Genomic DNA, 17387 nt, shown 5'->3' on the forward strand with positions numbered 1-17387 from the left:
CCCGTGCGCCGCCTCTGCTCGCAGGGAACGGAACCAGGAAGTCAGATGCCGGTCACCCGGCGATCGGAGCGAAGGACATCGCTGGATCGCCGGGACAAGGTAAGTGGAATGCTTCTGGGAGCCAAGGGAGGCTCCGCTGGCACTCTGCAACTCTACCCCGAGCGTGACTCGGGGTTACCGCTCTTGATATGAAAATTCAACCCCGAGTCACGCTCGGGATTACCGCCTAGGAGGTTAAAGCCTCTTCACCTAGTACACTTGCTCCGATCCCTTTGGAGGTATTTAATTTTCTAATACTGAACCTAATGTATTACCTAAGCACTGGACCTCAATTAGAACCACCTGCCTCTCTAAGTTGGTACCAAACAGCAAACTTTCTCCGTTTCACACCCTACAAGAAACCTACAACATTCCTCCCCACGTTTTTTTGCTCACATGCAGATTACGTCATGACACAGTCGCATCCCAACATTAAACCTCCTAGAGAAAGCATGGTTCTTTTTGTTCTCCAACTCATGAAAAGTGAAAGGTATTACACTTCTGTAAAACCACTTTCTAATAATAAACATTCTAAAAATGTAATTGTGAAAGTCTCCTCTTTACAGAAATGAGAACAAAACCTGGGCATGTCTTTTTCAGACACACAGCGGCTTCAAGCTATACAGAATAGTTATAACGCTTTTTGTGGTGTTACAGAACAGGGTACCAAAGGATACCTTGTCCACCACTTTAATCCACAGTAAAGCACAGTATAGCTCAGTATAGAGAATATACATGCTACACAGAATTGTCAGCTCTCCCTAACATTTCTAACACACCTTGACAATATGGCAAACCCTCCATTTTGAAGTGAGTGGGATCAGTTAACAGTTCCTTCAGTTTGCTGGCTTTTGTGGCTCAATTGACCAGGGACCAAGCCTAAGCAGTCCTTAATGGGTTGTTTCTAATTTCTGATGTGATCTTTGTAATCAGCAGCTAATAGTTTGCAATTTGGCCCAAGTGCAAATCCTGGGGATCAACCTTAAACTCAAAGTTGTGTAAATTCAAATCTCATCCTCAGTAACAAGCAGTATTCAGACTACTAGACTACTAACAAAAACAAAAGTGGCATAGGCAAAAGGTCGCATGACTGTGAAATGCAATAGAGAAAAGGGGAGAGAGGGAAAATTTAGAAAAAAAAGGTGAAAGAAAACACGGCCTACGAGTGAGAAGAAAAGGGTGGGGAACAGACCCCAGAAACCTTGTATTCTGGATTAAACCTACTCATACTTATACCTTTGGTCGTAAGCATGGAGTGAACTTTCATCAGGCCATGAGAGACCCACCATTCAAACACATTTTTATTAGTCATGCCCAGAGGAAACAAGGGGCAATCAAACAGATAAAGGAGTGGAAAGTGAGGTGACAATAAGCTTGCGAATATTTAATGGAGTCTCAGATGAATAAGGTATGCGTAAGAACCGGATTAAGTGGTTTAGGCATATGAGGGAGGTCAGGGCCCAGGGATTGGGATGTACAGTACATCCATAATGTCAATCTTAGCCTAAAGGGGCAAATCTGTATCTGAGAAGAGTTGAAGCAATGGAGTAATTTGGGCTGATTTGTAGTAATGTTGTATTTTAGGGACCCGAAAACAAGCCCCCCCCCCTCCCCCCGCCGGATTATAGGTCCGTAGAGCAATTGACGTTTCACTCTAAGTCAAAAAGCACAATTCTTAAAAAAACATGAAAGCAATTTTGTGAACAGGGATAATCAAATGCATAGCACTGTTGACTCACTAATTTATGATTCAGATGTTTGATCTCCTTGACCTGCAGAGAATCATGCAATTCAGGAAATCAGAGAATTTTGGTTTATGAATTTATGATTCTTTGCATATAGCAAAACACTGAATGCATAATTTCCAGTCAATAAAAACAATTTACATTTCATTGGTTCAACAATTTAGCTAATTTGTGTATGAATTCACTAATGACTAATTTTAAATTCAATGTCATGTATTTTTGTTTTACACAAAACTGCCTATTTAATACTTGCTTTTTGATTAGTAATGATGATTGCTGCAAAATATTAAAAACTCTAGAACAAAACTTAATGCCATTTTTCATGACTAATCTTTGTTTTTGTAAAAGAAGACTGAGTGACAGTATGGAGACAGGACTGAAAAAATGTGTGTGTAACTGTGGCCTTTAAAGCGGTTGTAAACCCTAAAAAGAAAAAAAAAAAAAAAAAACCTGCAAGACAAAGGCATAATGAGCTAGTATGCATCGCATACTAGCCCATTATGTGTTACTTACCTTAGAATTAAGCCCCGACACGGACCCCCGGACATCGCTGCGGGCGCTGCCATGATCCCTCAGCGACTCTTCCGGGTTCGGCAGGTCCGGCGCTGTGATTGGCCGGAGCCGCGATGACGTCACTCCCGCGCATGCGCGCAGGAGTGATTTTCCGGCAAGCTCCTGGCAAGCAAAACTGAAGGTCCCCCCGGACCTTCAGAGCGCATGCGCCGCTCGCGCGAGCGGCTGCATGCACTGCAAATATCTCCTAAACCGTGCCGGTTTAGGAGATATTATTTGTACCTACAGGTAAGCCTTATTATAGGCTTACCTGTAGGTAAAAGTGTCAAAAAGCGGGATACTACCGCTTTAAGCTTGATACACATTATACAATTTTTGTTGTTCAATTTTCTTTACATTTACCTTCAACTATGTAGTGCAAGGGCCTGCTTGATTGCATACAATTTGAAAGTGTTTAGGTTTGACCTCATATGATATGGTTTTGGTAAATCTATATGAAAGTTGTACAAGAAAATTGTATAAAATGATATAGTGTGTAGCCAGTAAGACTAGCATAGTACAATCTGTGTGTACAAGATCCTATTGTACTGATCGCTTCAGGTTTTATCAAGTTGCATACAGTATCGCTCTGTTTTTTGTTACATTAAACCTACATTATGATTCTATTCCTACTGCACAGTATCATAAAACCACCATAATTCCTAGATTCATCTCAGTATTAGACAGAGATTTATATGCATTTTTTCATTGATATTGTAATTTAAGAAGAGTGATATGAACCAATGTGAAGCAATTTATCTAATTGGCTCTGACATATAATGCATGCTTTCTTTGTTATTGAAATGTAATGCATGTAAAATGCAATGTATGCTTTATGTAAAGTATCTACCTGTGGTACCTCTAGTTAGTTAATAGGCATTCATTGTGCATTGGAGATTTCTGAATATAAATACAGTGTATAATGTACATTGCAACAAATGAGACTAGATAGATATCATAGATATGCAGCATTATTAGTTGTCAAAGTACCTTGCCAAACAGATGAGCATTTACTTGTCACAAGAGACTTCAACACATGCGCAGTACTCTGCTGTTACCATTAGACAATATTTCCTGAGAAATTGCCATGCAATCATTGCTGTAGTGCATGCATGTAGATAGAAAGTGTCTATGATTATGAAGGAGATTAGCATCAGGGTGAAATATGTCAGTAGAGGAGCCAGTGTTCAATGGGATGTAGACAATCTTGGGGAAGTAAAGCTTTTTGAAAAGTAAATACCAATAGTGCGCCACATCCTTTCTACATAGGTTATGCAACTAGGTTGCAAGCCAATCCCTGATTGGCCCAAGCACCTGTAACTGGTTCAGCTTCAGGTGGAGCCTGGGAATGGTGTCATGGACCTATGGGTTTACAAATTAAAAGGAGAAGATATAAGATCTAAAAAATAGTTTAAAGGGAGGTTGGGCTGTTGTTCCCCAAAATCAGTCGGATATCACAGATATAGTGTAGCACAGAAATGAGCATCCGAAGAAACCATGCAAAATGCTCCATCATTTTTTTTTTAACCTTGTTTTATTGGGTTAAAAGCAAAAAGGAACTACCAAGGAATAACATTCATAAATAAACTAAACAAAAAATACCAACATGACTCTAGAGTCCAATGAGTCTGTAAGAGCAAAGTAAAACCCCATCAAAATGAGTTGATCCTAAACGATCAAAATTGTGCTTAACCAAGTCTTAAAACATTCACCAAGGAAGGGGTTAACTCAGTGTGATGTATGATGTGCCGTGCTGCTCCATCCACCAGCTGCTCCATCCATCACTCACATTGTGTTCAGTGTTCAGAGAACATGCACATCTATGTGAAACTGTAGTGGTTCTCCCATGTGTAGGGCTCCAGGCTGGAACCAGTGTAAGCTGACAGCCAAAGTTCTCAGTGTAAGCCACCCGCACAAAACGAGGATCCTCCAATCACCGGGAGACTCCATCCAGATACAATCCAAGTGATCCTCGAGCAGTGCCAGCTGGTATCTGATGCTAAGGTTGCTATGACAACGTGTTTCAGAAGGAGTGGCCTCCTTCTTCGGGTCTCCTCAAGGATCACTTGGATGTGTATTTTATTGTTATATTTATTTAGGTATTTGGGTTTTTAAAATAACTTTCTAACATAATGTTACTGTACTCATTCACTGCATACTCATGGATATTTTTTTATAAGAAATTAATCTTTGTGAACCACCTGTGTTGCATGTAATGAATCATTAGCTATCATTTTTATGTAAAAAATGAGATCATGTTTTGAGTTCATGATGAAGTGTACTCAGACTGACTTACAACACCCAGAGAGCTAGCCGACATCTGTTATGTCCGCTTGAGCTTTACATCTTGCATTTGAGTTCTATCAGGAATGACAGATGTCACTATATACATTTTAAGACATAACAACCTTGTTATACAGCAGATTGTTCATCAAAGAAATCTCAATAGAAAACCAAAACAGGTAGACTGTAAGAAATGACTGGGACAAGCAAACTGGGAATAAGAAAGAGGTGTAGATTCACTGAAGATGAAATATTACAGGCAGCTGTAATATCTACTGCACAAATATTATCCAAAAGGTTATCAAGGACTTTCTGAGAAATGTAATTTAACTGAAGTTCAGTTACTTAGACTTCAAGCAGATAGAGGTGGGGTAGCCACATTGAGCACAGTATCTACTGGCGTGTTTTGTTTAAAGTGGAAGTCCACTCTAACTCTAAAATCTCATAATCTATAGGCATCCACGATCTAAGACTAACCTATCTAGCCCTGTAAAGAAGAAATCGGTATACATACCTTTTTTTGAAGCCAATCCTGTACAGACCCTTGTCCAGCCGCCATTTGAAGGCAGCAATGTTCAACCCTGGAGTGAAGTGTGGGTTGTGAAACAGGAGTGATATCGGTCGTAGGGAGGAAGTGATTTCGGGACAGCCCTTAAGTCTGTCCCGCAAGGAAAAGGAGTGAGAGAGTGTAGGGGCTTGAACGGATGGACGGTATTTGGAGGGACACCACATAAAGTAATCTAGGGTGTGCAGTGGAACTGCCTGGCATTCCATAGTAACCCAGTCCGGTTTCGCCACCCGCGTATATATGATCGTGAGTTGGGCCAGTTGCGCTGCTTGGTAATACCAAGTAAGGCCCAATCCCCCTTTTTATCTAGATCTAAACAGGATCCCTGTTGATATCCTGTGGCTCTTTGAGCCCCAGATGAAGGTAAAGATTTTTGATTTTTTTTTTTCATTAAAATGTTTTATTATTTTTGCAAAACATTACAAGTCATACGTAAACATAAATCTCTTTCAGGTAACTCATGTATCATAAACCTTTCCACATTTTTACCCACAATAATCATATTGTAAAAAAAAAAAAAAACCCTGTGAGTCATAAAACAATCATCTTTGTGTAATAGAGTCCAAAAAAAAAAAAAAAAAGGAAAATAAGCAAAAAGAAAAAGGATACTTTGCCACAAAATTAAAACCAATCTAAGGTGAGATAGTTTTGAAAATTAGTATATGTGAGTCACAAATCGTGATATATATAGGAAGTACGTAATAATAATATTGATTCTAATAATTGACAATGCAATAGTAAAAAAAGAAAAAAAAACCCAAACCCTCCATCTCGTGAGTCAATAAACAATCCTCTTCAAAGTAATAAATTCAAAAATAAATCGTTAATAGTCAAAACAGTGTAAATAAATGCATTACCATACAATCATGCATGTCTAAAGTGAAATCATTTTGAAAATTATATTAGCGAGTCATGTATCGTGATATAAGAAATACTCAGTGATAATATTAAGAGGAAAAAAAAATTGAGGGGGGAAAGGGGGTAAGGGAAAAAAAGACATACCATATATACTCGAGTATAAGCCGAGTTTTTCAGCACATTTTTTTGTGCTGAAAACGTCCCCCTCGGCTTATACTCGAGTCAAGGAAAAAAAAAAAGTCCCTGGCCGATCCGACGGGCTTAAGCTTTAAAAATGGCACCGCCCATCGCATACATGTCACCGTGCACGTGCCGCCGCCGCTCGGGAGAGGCCGGGAGAGGCCGGGAATAGCCAAAAGTATACGAGGGGCGGCAGCGCGTGCGCAATGACGTGTCGGCGCCGGGCGGTGCCATTTTTAAAATGAAGGCGCCTCTGGAACAGGTAAGTAAAACAGCTGCACTACCTGCCATTATGCAGAACTGTGGGCACACTACAAGGGATGCAGTGCTGCGGGCATGGTCCACCTGTACCATGCCCACAGCACTGCATCTCCTGTAGTATGCCCACAACCCCGGATCCTCTTGTACCATGCCAGTACCCTGCATTCTCCTGTACCATGCCAGTACCCCGCATTCTCCTGTACCATGCCAGTACCCTGCATTCTCCTGCACCATGCCAGTACCCTGCATTCTCCTGCACCATGCCAGTACCCTGCATTCTCCTGTACCATGCCAGTACCCTGCATTCTCCTGCACCATGCCAGTACCCTGCATTCTCCTGTACCATGCCAGTACCCTGCATTCCCCTGCACCATGCCAGTGCCCTGCATTCTCCTGCACCATGCCAGTACCCTGCATTCTCCTGCACCATGCCAGTCACCCTGCATTCTCCTGTACCATGCCCGCCGCCCTGCATCCTCACCCTAGGCTTATACTCGAGTCAATGATTTTTCCTTTCTTTTTATGGTAAAAGTAGGGGCCTCGGCTTATACTCGGGTCGGCTTATACTCGAGTATATACGTAATTATTGTAGTCTTAAAGGCATCTAAAAAAGAGATAGGGTGCATACGGTGGGGCACAAGGTCAGAGATAAAAGAAGAAATTAGAACTTTGGAGATGGTCCTCAGCCCCACGGAATGCACCCGTCTACTGATATACTGCAATTTCTAGAAAAAAAAAAGAAAAAAAAAATGTTTCTGCCAATAAGGAGTAAAGATATGACAGCGCATGTGGGATAGGTTCACCCCCTCTACATAAAGTCTCAATAGGAGACAATGGTCGGGGGTTATAACCCAGGCTCTGTAGATGGAGAAGAGAATGTCTAATCTGATGGATACTAAGAGGATCCAGAGTTGAATCTGACCAAGCCACTCCGCAAGAGTTGGTGGCTCTCTCTGTTTCCAAATATCCAGGAGACGGGTTCTGCTGTTCTGAGCCATCTTTTGTCACCTTGGCATTCATGCACCCTAGAGAAAAATCTGAGTTGCCCACAAGGGTTGTCATAGGGGAGATTGTGAGTGCTACCAGTGGGTGATGTTGTACTCTCCGGGACTCACGTAACGTAGCCCCAATCGTCGGAGGAGAATATAGTATGTCAGACATTGCCAGGGGTGTCCAGGGTGCCATGGGTAATGGGCTGCCCGCGATAAGATTTTTGATTTAAGGTGGTCCTTGTCAATCGAAATAGGTAGAGATCTGAAGAAATAGAGAATGCGCGGCAGTAGTGTAATTTTGATTGCATGTATCCCGCCTAGCCAGGAAAGGAGTAGTTGGGACCAGCATTAAAGGTCAGAGTAAAGTTTCTTGTATAGAGGGGGATAATTAGCTGTGTACAATTGGTCAATCCTGTTCGTAAGGGAAATGCCCAGGTATGGTATGGCCCGATCACTCCAGGTGAAGGGAAAGTGATTCTTTAGACTGGATAGTAATTGGTCGGGGACATTAATGTTCAAGGCTTGGGATTTAGAGACATTAATTTGTAGCCCCGACAAAATTATTTTAATGTTGATTATATCTAGCAGCCTTTTCCTTTTTGAGTGGCATAGCTTGTCATCTGCTTTAATCCATGATCACCTAAATAGAAGAAAACTGCTAGGAAAAGCAGTGGTCTAAACAAGTGAGCAGGAGATGGGTTTAGTGAGGGAAATTGTGCAGACAGTGTAAAGAATGCATTGGGTGCCAAGCTAAAAAAAAAAAAAAAAGAGAAACTGGAGAGGTGAACCATACCTGCAGTACTGGGCACAGCTGAAAGCATAGGCTGAAAGCAGAAGGAGCTCAAAAGTCAATTGACAACTGTGATTGAAGCTTGAAGATATTAGGAACTCCTAGAGGTTTCCCATTTCTATCAATTTTTGCATGGCTTAAAAATAAAGTAACAGGAACCAACTTAAAAAATAGTACATGTGCATCTGTGGATGCATCCAAATGAAAAAACTTAATCTGCTAGGTCTCTTAATTACAGTGACACTAGTAAGAGTTTCACAGGCACCCATTGTATATACTATACCTCTGCACAATCATTTTTCAAAGCAGAAACTCTTTTTATACATATTCTTTTCTGCACAAAGAACTTCATTAAAATACTCAGGGACTACTTAGCAACCTACTTGGCAACTGTTGAAACAATGACCACTTTGGTCAGGTATATATAGTTACTACTTACATGTAGAGTGTAGGGAATACGAGTATATGATGTAAAATGTGCAATATCCATGAGTATGAAACAACTTTAAGGTGTGTATACCATATATCACAGAGTACAGAGTATTGTGGTCAGGTGACACAATGAGCTTGATTTACTAAAACTAAAGAGTGCAAAATCTGGTGCAGTTCTGCATAGAACCAATCAGCTTCCACTGGTTTTTGTTGTCACTGCTAATTTTACGTTATTCACTTAGTTATAAGATGCAATTAGACACTGATTTGCTACCATGCACAGCTACACCAGATTTTGCATTCTCTAGTTTTAGTAAATCAACGCCAGTGTGTTACAAAAGCTTGATTGCTGCTCTCTGTATTTGGTGCCATAAGCTGCACTTTTCTGACTACTGTACTACCTACTGTGCTTTAAACAGCACACAGTGTTGGCATTCAGAATATCACCTCAGCAAAGCCCCCCCCCCCCCCCGAGAAAAAAAAAAACAACAAAAAACAAAAGAACCATTTTTCCCTTGAGCAAACTCACCTAAAATAAGAATTTCCCCTGCAGTAAAATTCTCCCTCCAAAAGTCCCACCCCCCCCTAATTACTATTCACCACTCACCTATGCCCCCCCGCACCTCTTTCTGCTGCATACCTCTGCACCACCTGCCCATCATTTATTCCTGTACCTCCTTATCCACTGTTCTCCTAAGCGCTCCCTTGTACACTGCTTGTCAGCGAAATCTACTCACCAAAAGTAACCCTCCATAAAGCCACCACTTAAATCTAAACTCCTATTCTGCTGCTAGTCTCCTCTGCCCCCCTTCTCACACTTATATGCCGTGCAGCCACCTACCCACTCCCACTCACACACAATGAAACCCCCATACACTCACATAAAATGTAGCCTCCTACATCCACCCTTTTTAAACTCACATACAATGCATTCCCCTGCCCCATCATATATACATACAATGTAGCCTCCTACATCCACCCTTCTTAAACTCACATACAATGCATTCCCCTGCCCCATCATATATACATACAATGTAGCCTCCTACATCCACCCTTCTTAAACTCACATACAATGCATTCCCCTGCCCCATCATATATACATACAATGTAGCCTCCTACATCCACCCTTCTTAAATTCACATACAATGCATTCCCCTGCCCCATCATATATACATACAATGTAGCCTCCTACATCCACCCTTCTTAAACTCACATACAATGCATTCCCCTGCCCCATCATATATGCATACAATGTAGCCTCCTACATCCACCCTTCTTAAATTCACATATAAGGCATTCCCCTGCCCCATCATATATACATACAATGTAGCCTCCTACATCCACCCTTCTTAAACTCACATACAATGCATTCCCCTGCCCCATCATATATACATACAATGTAGCCTCCTACATCCACCCTTCTTAAACTCACATACAATGCATTCCCCTGCCCCATCATATATACATACAATGTAGCCTCCTACATCCACCCTTCTTAAACTCACATACAATGCATTCCCCTGCCCCATCATATATACATACAATGTAGCCTCCTACATCCACCCTTCTTAAACTCACATACAATGCATTCCCCTGCCCCATCATATATACATACAATGTAGCCTCCTACATCCACCTTTCTTAAACTCACATACAATGCATTCCCCTGCCCCATCATATATACATACAATGTAGCCTCCTACATCCACCTTTCTTAAACTCACATACAATACATTCCCCTGCCCCATCATATATACATACAATGTAGCCTCCTACGTCCACCCTTCTCAAATTCACATACAATGCATTCCCCTGCCCCATCATATATACATACAATGTAGCCTCCTACATCCACCTTTCTTAAACTCACATACAATGCATTCCCCTGCCCCATCATATATACATACAATGTAGCCTCCTACATCCACCTTTCTTAAACTCACATACAATGCATTCCCCTGCCCCATCATATATACATACAATGTAGCCTCCTACATCCACCCTTCTTAAACTCACATACAATGCATTCCCCTGCCCCATCATATATACATACAATGTAGCCTCCTACATCCACCCTTCTTAAACTCACATACAATGCATTCCCCTGCCCCATCATATATACATACAATGTAGCCTCCTACATCCACCTTTCTTAAACTCACATACAATGCAGTCCCCTGCCCCATCATATATACATACAATGTAGCCTCCTACATCCACCCTTCTTAAACTCACATATAATGCAGTCCCCTGCCCCATCATATATACATACAATGTAGCCTCCTACATCCACCCTTCTTAAACTCACATACAATGCATTCCCCTGCCCCATCATATATACATACAATGTAGCCTCCTACATCCACCCTTCTTAAACTCACATACAATGCATTCCCCTGCCCCATCATATATGCATACAATGTAGCCTCCTACATCCACCCTTCTTAAACTCACATACAATGCAGTCCCCTGCCCCATCATATATACATACAATGTAGCCTCCTACATCCACCCTTCTTAAACTTACATACAATGCATTCCCCTGCCCCATCATATATACATACAATGTAGCCTCCTACATCCACCCTTCTTAAACTCACATACAATGCAGTCCCCTGCCCCATCATATATACATACAATGTAGCCTCCTACATCCACCCTTCTTAAATTCACATACAATGCATTCCCCTGCCCCATCATATATACATATAATGTAGCCTCCTACATCCACCCTTCTTAAACTCACATACAATGCAGTCCCCTGCCCCATCATATATACATACAATGTAGCCTCCTACATCCACCCTTCTTAAATTCACATACAATGCATTCCCCTGCCCCATCATATATACATACAATGTAGCCTCCTTCATCCACCCTTCTTAAACTCACATACAATGCAGTCCCCTGCCCCATCATATATACATACAATGTAGCCTCCTACATCCACCCTTCTTAAACTCACATACAATGCATTCCCCTGCCCCATCATATATACATACAATGTAGCCTCCTACATCCACCCTTCTTAAACTCACATACAATGCATTCCCCTGCCCCATCATATATACATACAATGTAGCCTCCTACATCCACCCTTCTTAAACTCACATAAAATGCATTACTCTGACCCATCATATATACATACAATGCAGACTCCCCCTTCTCACACCTGCCCCTCCTCCCCCTCCATCAAACAAATGATGCAGCCCCTCACACATATAAACAATGTAGCCTCAACTACAGTAACTCGTCACAGTCTTCCTGTTGATGTTGACAGCTGAAGGTGGGCTGGGCAGGAACAGGAGTTGTCCTTGTATAGGAAATCTGTTCTCTGCCAGCAGGGATTGCACAGGGGTGACACAGTAAAGGTCAGCTGGGGCAGTGGTGGCCATCAAGCTTAAGAGGGGGTTTAGCTTTCTATGCAGCATCCTCCTTCACATAAATACTCTGTGACCATGGTAAGTGTTCCCTGCCCTTCCCAATCTAGCTATTACTGCCAATGATACAAATCCTGGGGTTTTTGCTACTCCTACACTACAAACCAAACACCATGAAGTGACACGGACAATATTAGAGATGCTTCCAGGTGTTCAGAAGGCACCCTGGTATGCAAGCTGTTTTTTTCTTCTTCATACCTTCTACCCTAACTATGCATGCATATCTTGGTGCCTTTTAATTGAAATCTGTTTACTTTGCCTTTATACCTCCAATGTTCCAAAAATCTGCAATCAGTTGTCTGTGGGTGTGCTGCAAATGGGGACATGATATGGTGGGCATAGTTAAAAGTAGACTTGGTCAGTAGGGTTTCTTTGGATTTAATTTTGAAAATCTGATAACCATAAATTGACAGTATGGCAGTAAGTCCCTGCTCTACTATTTCACTTTGGATGATAGGATATGAGCAAATCACTTCAAATTGTAAACATTTTCTCTAATATATGGTAGTTTATACATTTGTTTGATTCTGTTTGAATCTTAGTTAATGCATACCTGTTTGTGAATCTTGGATCCCAGAAGATAAGGATTTGCTGGAAAGACAGTGGCTCCATGTTTAATAATTGCTAACTTGCTTGGGTCACACAGAAAAAGGCTTTTACAGAGAAAGGATTCCTGGGTGTATTCTTTTCTGTTATACTCACCTTTTAAGGCATTTCTTCTTACTTTAGGGAGTAATGCTGTATTATTATTGCAATTAGAATGCCAGTACATTTACATAAGAAATATGTTCAAAATAACAAATGTTCATAAAGTTATAGTAAAACAAACTGTCCATGTTATTGCCAGTAAACCAAAAGTCTACAGGAGTCCTTTTTTTGTCAGTAGCCATGGTTATCAGACTGTTACCACATACGTTATGTGCTTGTTTGTATTACATATGCAGGCACCTAACCGGATGTAATAGCCGATATACAGTATTACAACATGACAGGTTTGAAGGGGGAATTTGTTGTACTCCATCTGGTTATAAGTGCAGTAAGCCTACATTATGTCTGCATTATGTCAAATTTACTGGCACATTAGAGATATTTTTATCTTATTATGCAAAATCATGAGCATACAGCATACAATATACAGTACTTACAGACATAATGTACTAAGATATATTAGAGTGCCTTAATTATGTATTTGTTATTTTCACAGATGATTGTGATGGCCAGCTTGTGTCTTCTCTGCCTCAATCCTCCTTCAGCAGTTCATCTGAACTTTCCAGTACACATAGTGCCGGCTTTGCTAGACTCAACAGGAGAGATGGTAAGTTGTCCTTATCATTATGACTATCTATCTATCTATCTATCTATCTATCTATCTATCTATCTATCTATCTATCTATCTATCTATCTATCTATCTATCTATCTATCTATCTATCTATCTATCTATCTATCTATCTATCTATCTATCTATCTATCTATCTATCTATCTATCTATCTATCTATCTATCTATCTATCTACAGGTGGTTTGTTCTTAAGTCAAATTTGTTTGTAAGTCAGAACAGGAACATTTTTTAAGTTCCAGTCAAAAAACAAAAAATGGTTTTGCTGTCTGTGCCCCTTTTCAGAAGATTCCATATCACTTTCTGTCCTTATGACAACTGGATTTTGAACATTTTTGGAAAATGTTGTGGAAACAATGATTGGTGATAAAGCTTCAGTGGAGACACCTTTTTCCCATGAGAACTCTTACAGAAATGAATTTTCCTTCCTAGGGCTAGATTTCTTCTCATTTCCTGTTGTCTCCCTCCGTTTGTAAGTAGGAGTCGCATGTAAGTCGGATGTTTGTAACCCGGGGACCGCCTGTATCTATATATCTATCTATCTCATAAAAAGAAAAACTACAAATGTAATTTTTTCTGGCTCCAGTGCAGCTACTAAAATCCACTCCACTGATGCATTCCACTAATTACATATGTAGAAACTAATTCTAGTAAAGCAAATATATTCCTACACTTTAGATGCCTCCAGTCATTTAAAGTGGATGTAAATCCCATTTATGAAATTTGACCTGAGCACATATATCTGTAGTGTTTACCTATCTCTCTCCAAAGCCCTAAATCCCATGTCTTTCTGCTGCTCTGTTCCTCTCTTATCAGCATGATGACTTCTGACAAGCTCTTCGACACAGGGGATAAAAGCAGCTAGAAATGTGTGTCAGGGTGGGTGCATAGAGATAGATTAGCAGAGAGCATAGCTCTGCATGTTTCTTCCTTCCTCTGCCTATGTGGAGGGGAGGATGTGTCTTTCCTCCAATCAGCTGTCACACAGTGTATGCCTAGACTCCACACCCAGTGCTGGAACAGGAAGAAAACATTCCAACACAATGTTCACTTTAGACATGTGCAGAATGAAACAATTAGTTTTGTTTCATATTGTTATGTACATAAATTTGTTTAGTTTAATTTGTTTAATCCATTTAATTTGAGTTCGGAATTCATTTTGTTTGTTTGTATTTTAATTGATTAGAATTTTCATTTTTCAAATTAAATTTTAATAGTTTTCAAATTCGAATGTTTTCAAATTCAAATTCGAAAAGTTTTCGAATTCGAAAAGTTTTTGATTTGTTTTTCAATTTCCAAAGACAATAAAATAGAAAAGAAGATAAAGCAATAGAATAGAAACAAATAGAATATAATAGAAAAAAATATAACAGAAAAAAAACAGTATAAAAGAAAATAAAAGAACAGACTAGAATAGATTATAATAGAAAATAATAGAATAGACTAAAAAATAATAGAATAAAATAGAAAGAATATAACGATCTTCTGAAATTCTAATTGAAAAGAATAGAATAGAAAATAATATAATAGAATAAAGTAGACTAAACAAATAGAAAAAAATAGAATAAAAAAAAAAAAAGCAATAGCATAGAATAGAAAGAATATAACCACTTCCCAAAATTCAAATATAATCAATTCAATTTTTAATAGAATGGAAAAGAATAGATTAGAAAAGAATAGAAAATAACAGATCAGTATAGAAAAACAACAGAATAGAATAGAAAGAATATAACCATCTTTATATTCTAATCTATTCTGTTCTATTCAAATTAGAATTGATTCTATTTGAATTTTGGAAAATGGTTATATTCTTTCTATTCTGTTCTATTCATTTGTTTTTTGAAATCTATACTTTTTCTATTTGTTTATTCTATTCTATTCTGTTCCATTCTATTATTTTCTATTCTATTGTATTCTATTGTCTTCTATTCAAATTTGAATTTATTCTTTTCAAAATTCAAATTTCAGAAAATGGTTACAATCGTTATGTTCTATTGTGTTCTAGTTTGTTATTTTCTATTCTATTCTAATCTATTCTTTTTTATCCAAATTCAAATTGATTCTATTTGAATTTTGGGAAACGGTTATATTATTGCTATTCTATTCTAGTATATTCTATTCTATTCTATTGGTTTTTTTTACATTTGAAAACTTTTTGAATTTTAAATTTAAAAACTATTCAAATTCAAAATTGATTTGAGAACTTTTTGAATTGATTCTAATTTGATTTCGTCCAAATTATTTTCGTTATTTTTTGGATTTGTTTAATTTCGGTACTATTGTAATTTGAAAATTCGGATACATCCGAATTTCCAAATACAGGAAAATTCATCCGAGTTTCAATTCAGAACAAAACAAACTGCACATGTCTAGTTCACATTCTAAACAGTGTAGAACGCTGAAGAAATACAAAGAAAAAAAACGTATGTAGGGAGATTTGTTTCATCTCTGTGTATCATGTGAGGCTGTTCACTTCACTGGATATATGTGAGGGTTTACATCTACTTTAAAGTCAGGATATTTTTATGCACTCTCTGATGGTTGACATTTCTAGAGGGAGAATCATCTGGGATTCAGCCCTCCAAACCAGCATTTTTAGCAGATGCTAATACGCATTCTTGTACAACAATTGTTTGTAAGAACAATCAAGGTATCATTTGAGACCCTGCAACTTCCCCCTAAACTGACTGTACTTACATTCCTCAATTTCCCCTTTTATTACCTGGCACCACAGCTGGTTGATTTTAGACACTGGCTTATCCCAGTGGGAGGAAATGTCTGCACTGCAACGGAAGCCTCTATGACATCATTTTATGAAACTTTAGATAAGTAGTATATAGGAAAAGAGCACCCCCTGACACTGGTTCTACAATATTCAGAACCTCTATAAACATATTTTCCAATATGTTTTCTGTTATGAATAATGGGAAAGATTTGGGACTTTAGATGAGGTGGAAATCAGAAGGCTGGTAAACATGAGCAATAGAAACATTCCACACTACAATTTATTGTTCATGTTTCCCAGCGTTCTGGTTTTCACCTCATCTAAAGTCCCAAATCTTTTCCTTTATTCAAGCAATTAGGGATGGGGGCACATTTTCCTGTGCTCCATTTAAAGTCCCAATATCTCATTTCTTTTTTTATGTTTTCTGTTATACCCAAAAACCATATTTGGGTAAATACTGCTTTTCCAGAGTTTGCCTCTATCCTTAATTTAACATTCTGCCCTGGGTATTAAATGCATACAACAAATAATACGTTCATATAACGAGATTGTAAGCTCTAACAAGCAGGTCCCTCTGATTCCTACTGTATTACAGTGTATTGTATTTTTCTACTGTCTACCCTCAAGTTGTAAAGCACTGCCTATATCGATATAGTGATCAATACATGTCCATAGCAAGATACATCAAACAATGTCCATAAATAAAAAGGGAAAAAGAACTGTAAAATCTGAGTGCAAAAAAATTCAAATGCATGTGAAATTCCAACACCATGCAAAAAGATGAAAGCGGTGAGTGTTGTCTCGGTTATCCAGTGCAGTGACACCTCTGTGTGTGCTTTTCTCTCACCCTACAGCAGGGGTGTCAAACTCCATTTCATCGCGGGCCACATCAGCATTATGGTTGCCCTCAAAGGGCCAGTTATATCTGTAGGATTAGATGTCCAGAGCACCCCATGTCCTGGGTGGGGCAAGGACAAGCCTTTCTACAGCTGCACAGAGGAGTGCAGGATCTGGCAAAGGAGTTCAGTCCTCTCTGCTGTCGACTACAGAGACAAGGTGGGGGCAGAGACAAGGGGGGTGCCGCAGCTGCAGGAAAGGTGCGAGGGCCACATGAAATGGCCTGGGGGCCGCATTTGGCCCGCGGGCCTTGTGTTTGACACCTGTGCCCTACAGTAAGGTTACAGCA

At 39.5% G+C, this 17387-nt stretch overlaps 1 protein-coding gene across 1 annotated transcript in view; it reads left to right on the top strand.

The window, feature by feature from the left end:
* CNTNAP4 (contactin associated protein family member 4) overlaps nucleotides 1-17387 on the top strand; it is a 557814-nt gene that overhangs the window by 174914 nt on the left and 365513 nt on the right. The window contains exon 2 of the mRNA XM_082267662.1: nucleotides 13345-13455. Within this exon, the coding sequence (XP_082123788.1) occupies nucleotides 13345-13455 (111 nt within the window). The remainder of the gene's footprint in view (nucleotides 1-13344; nucleotides 13456-17387) is intronic.

The sequence above is a fragment of the Pelophylax lessonae genome (assembly GCF_965119305.1).
Source record: "Pelophylax lessonae genome assembly, chromosome: 1".
Lineage (NCBI taxonomy): Eukaryota > Metazoa > Chordata > Amphibia > Anura > Ranidae > Pelophylax > Pelophylax lessonae.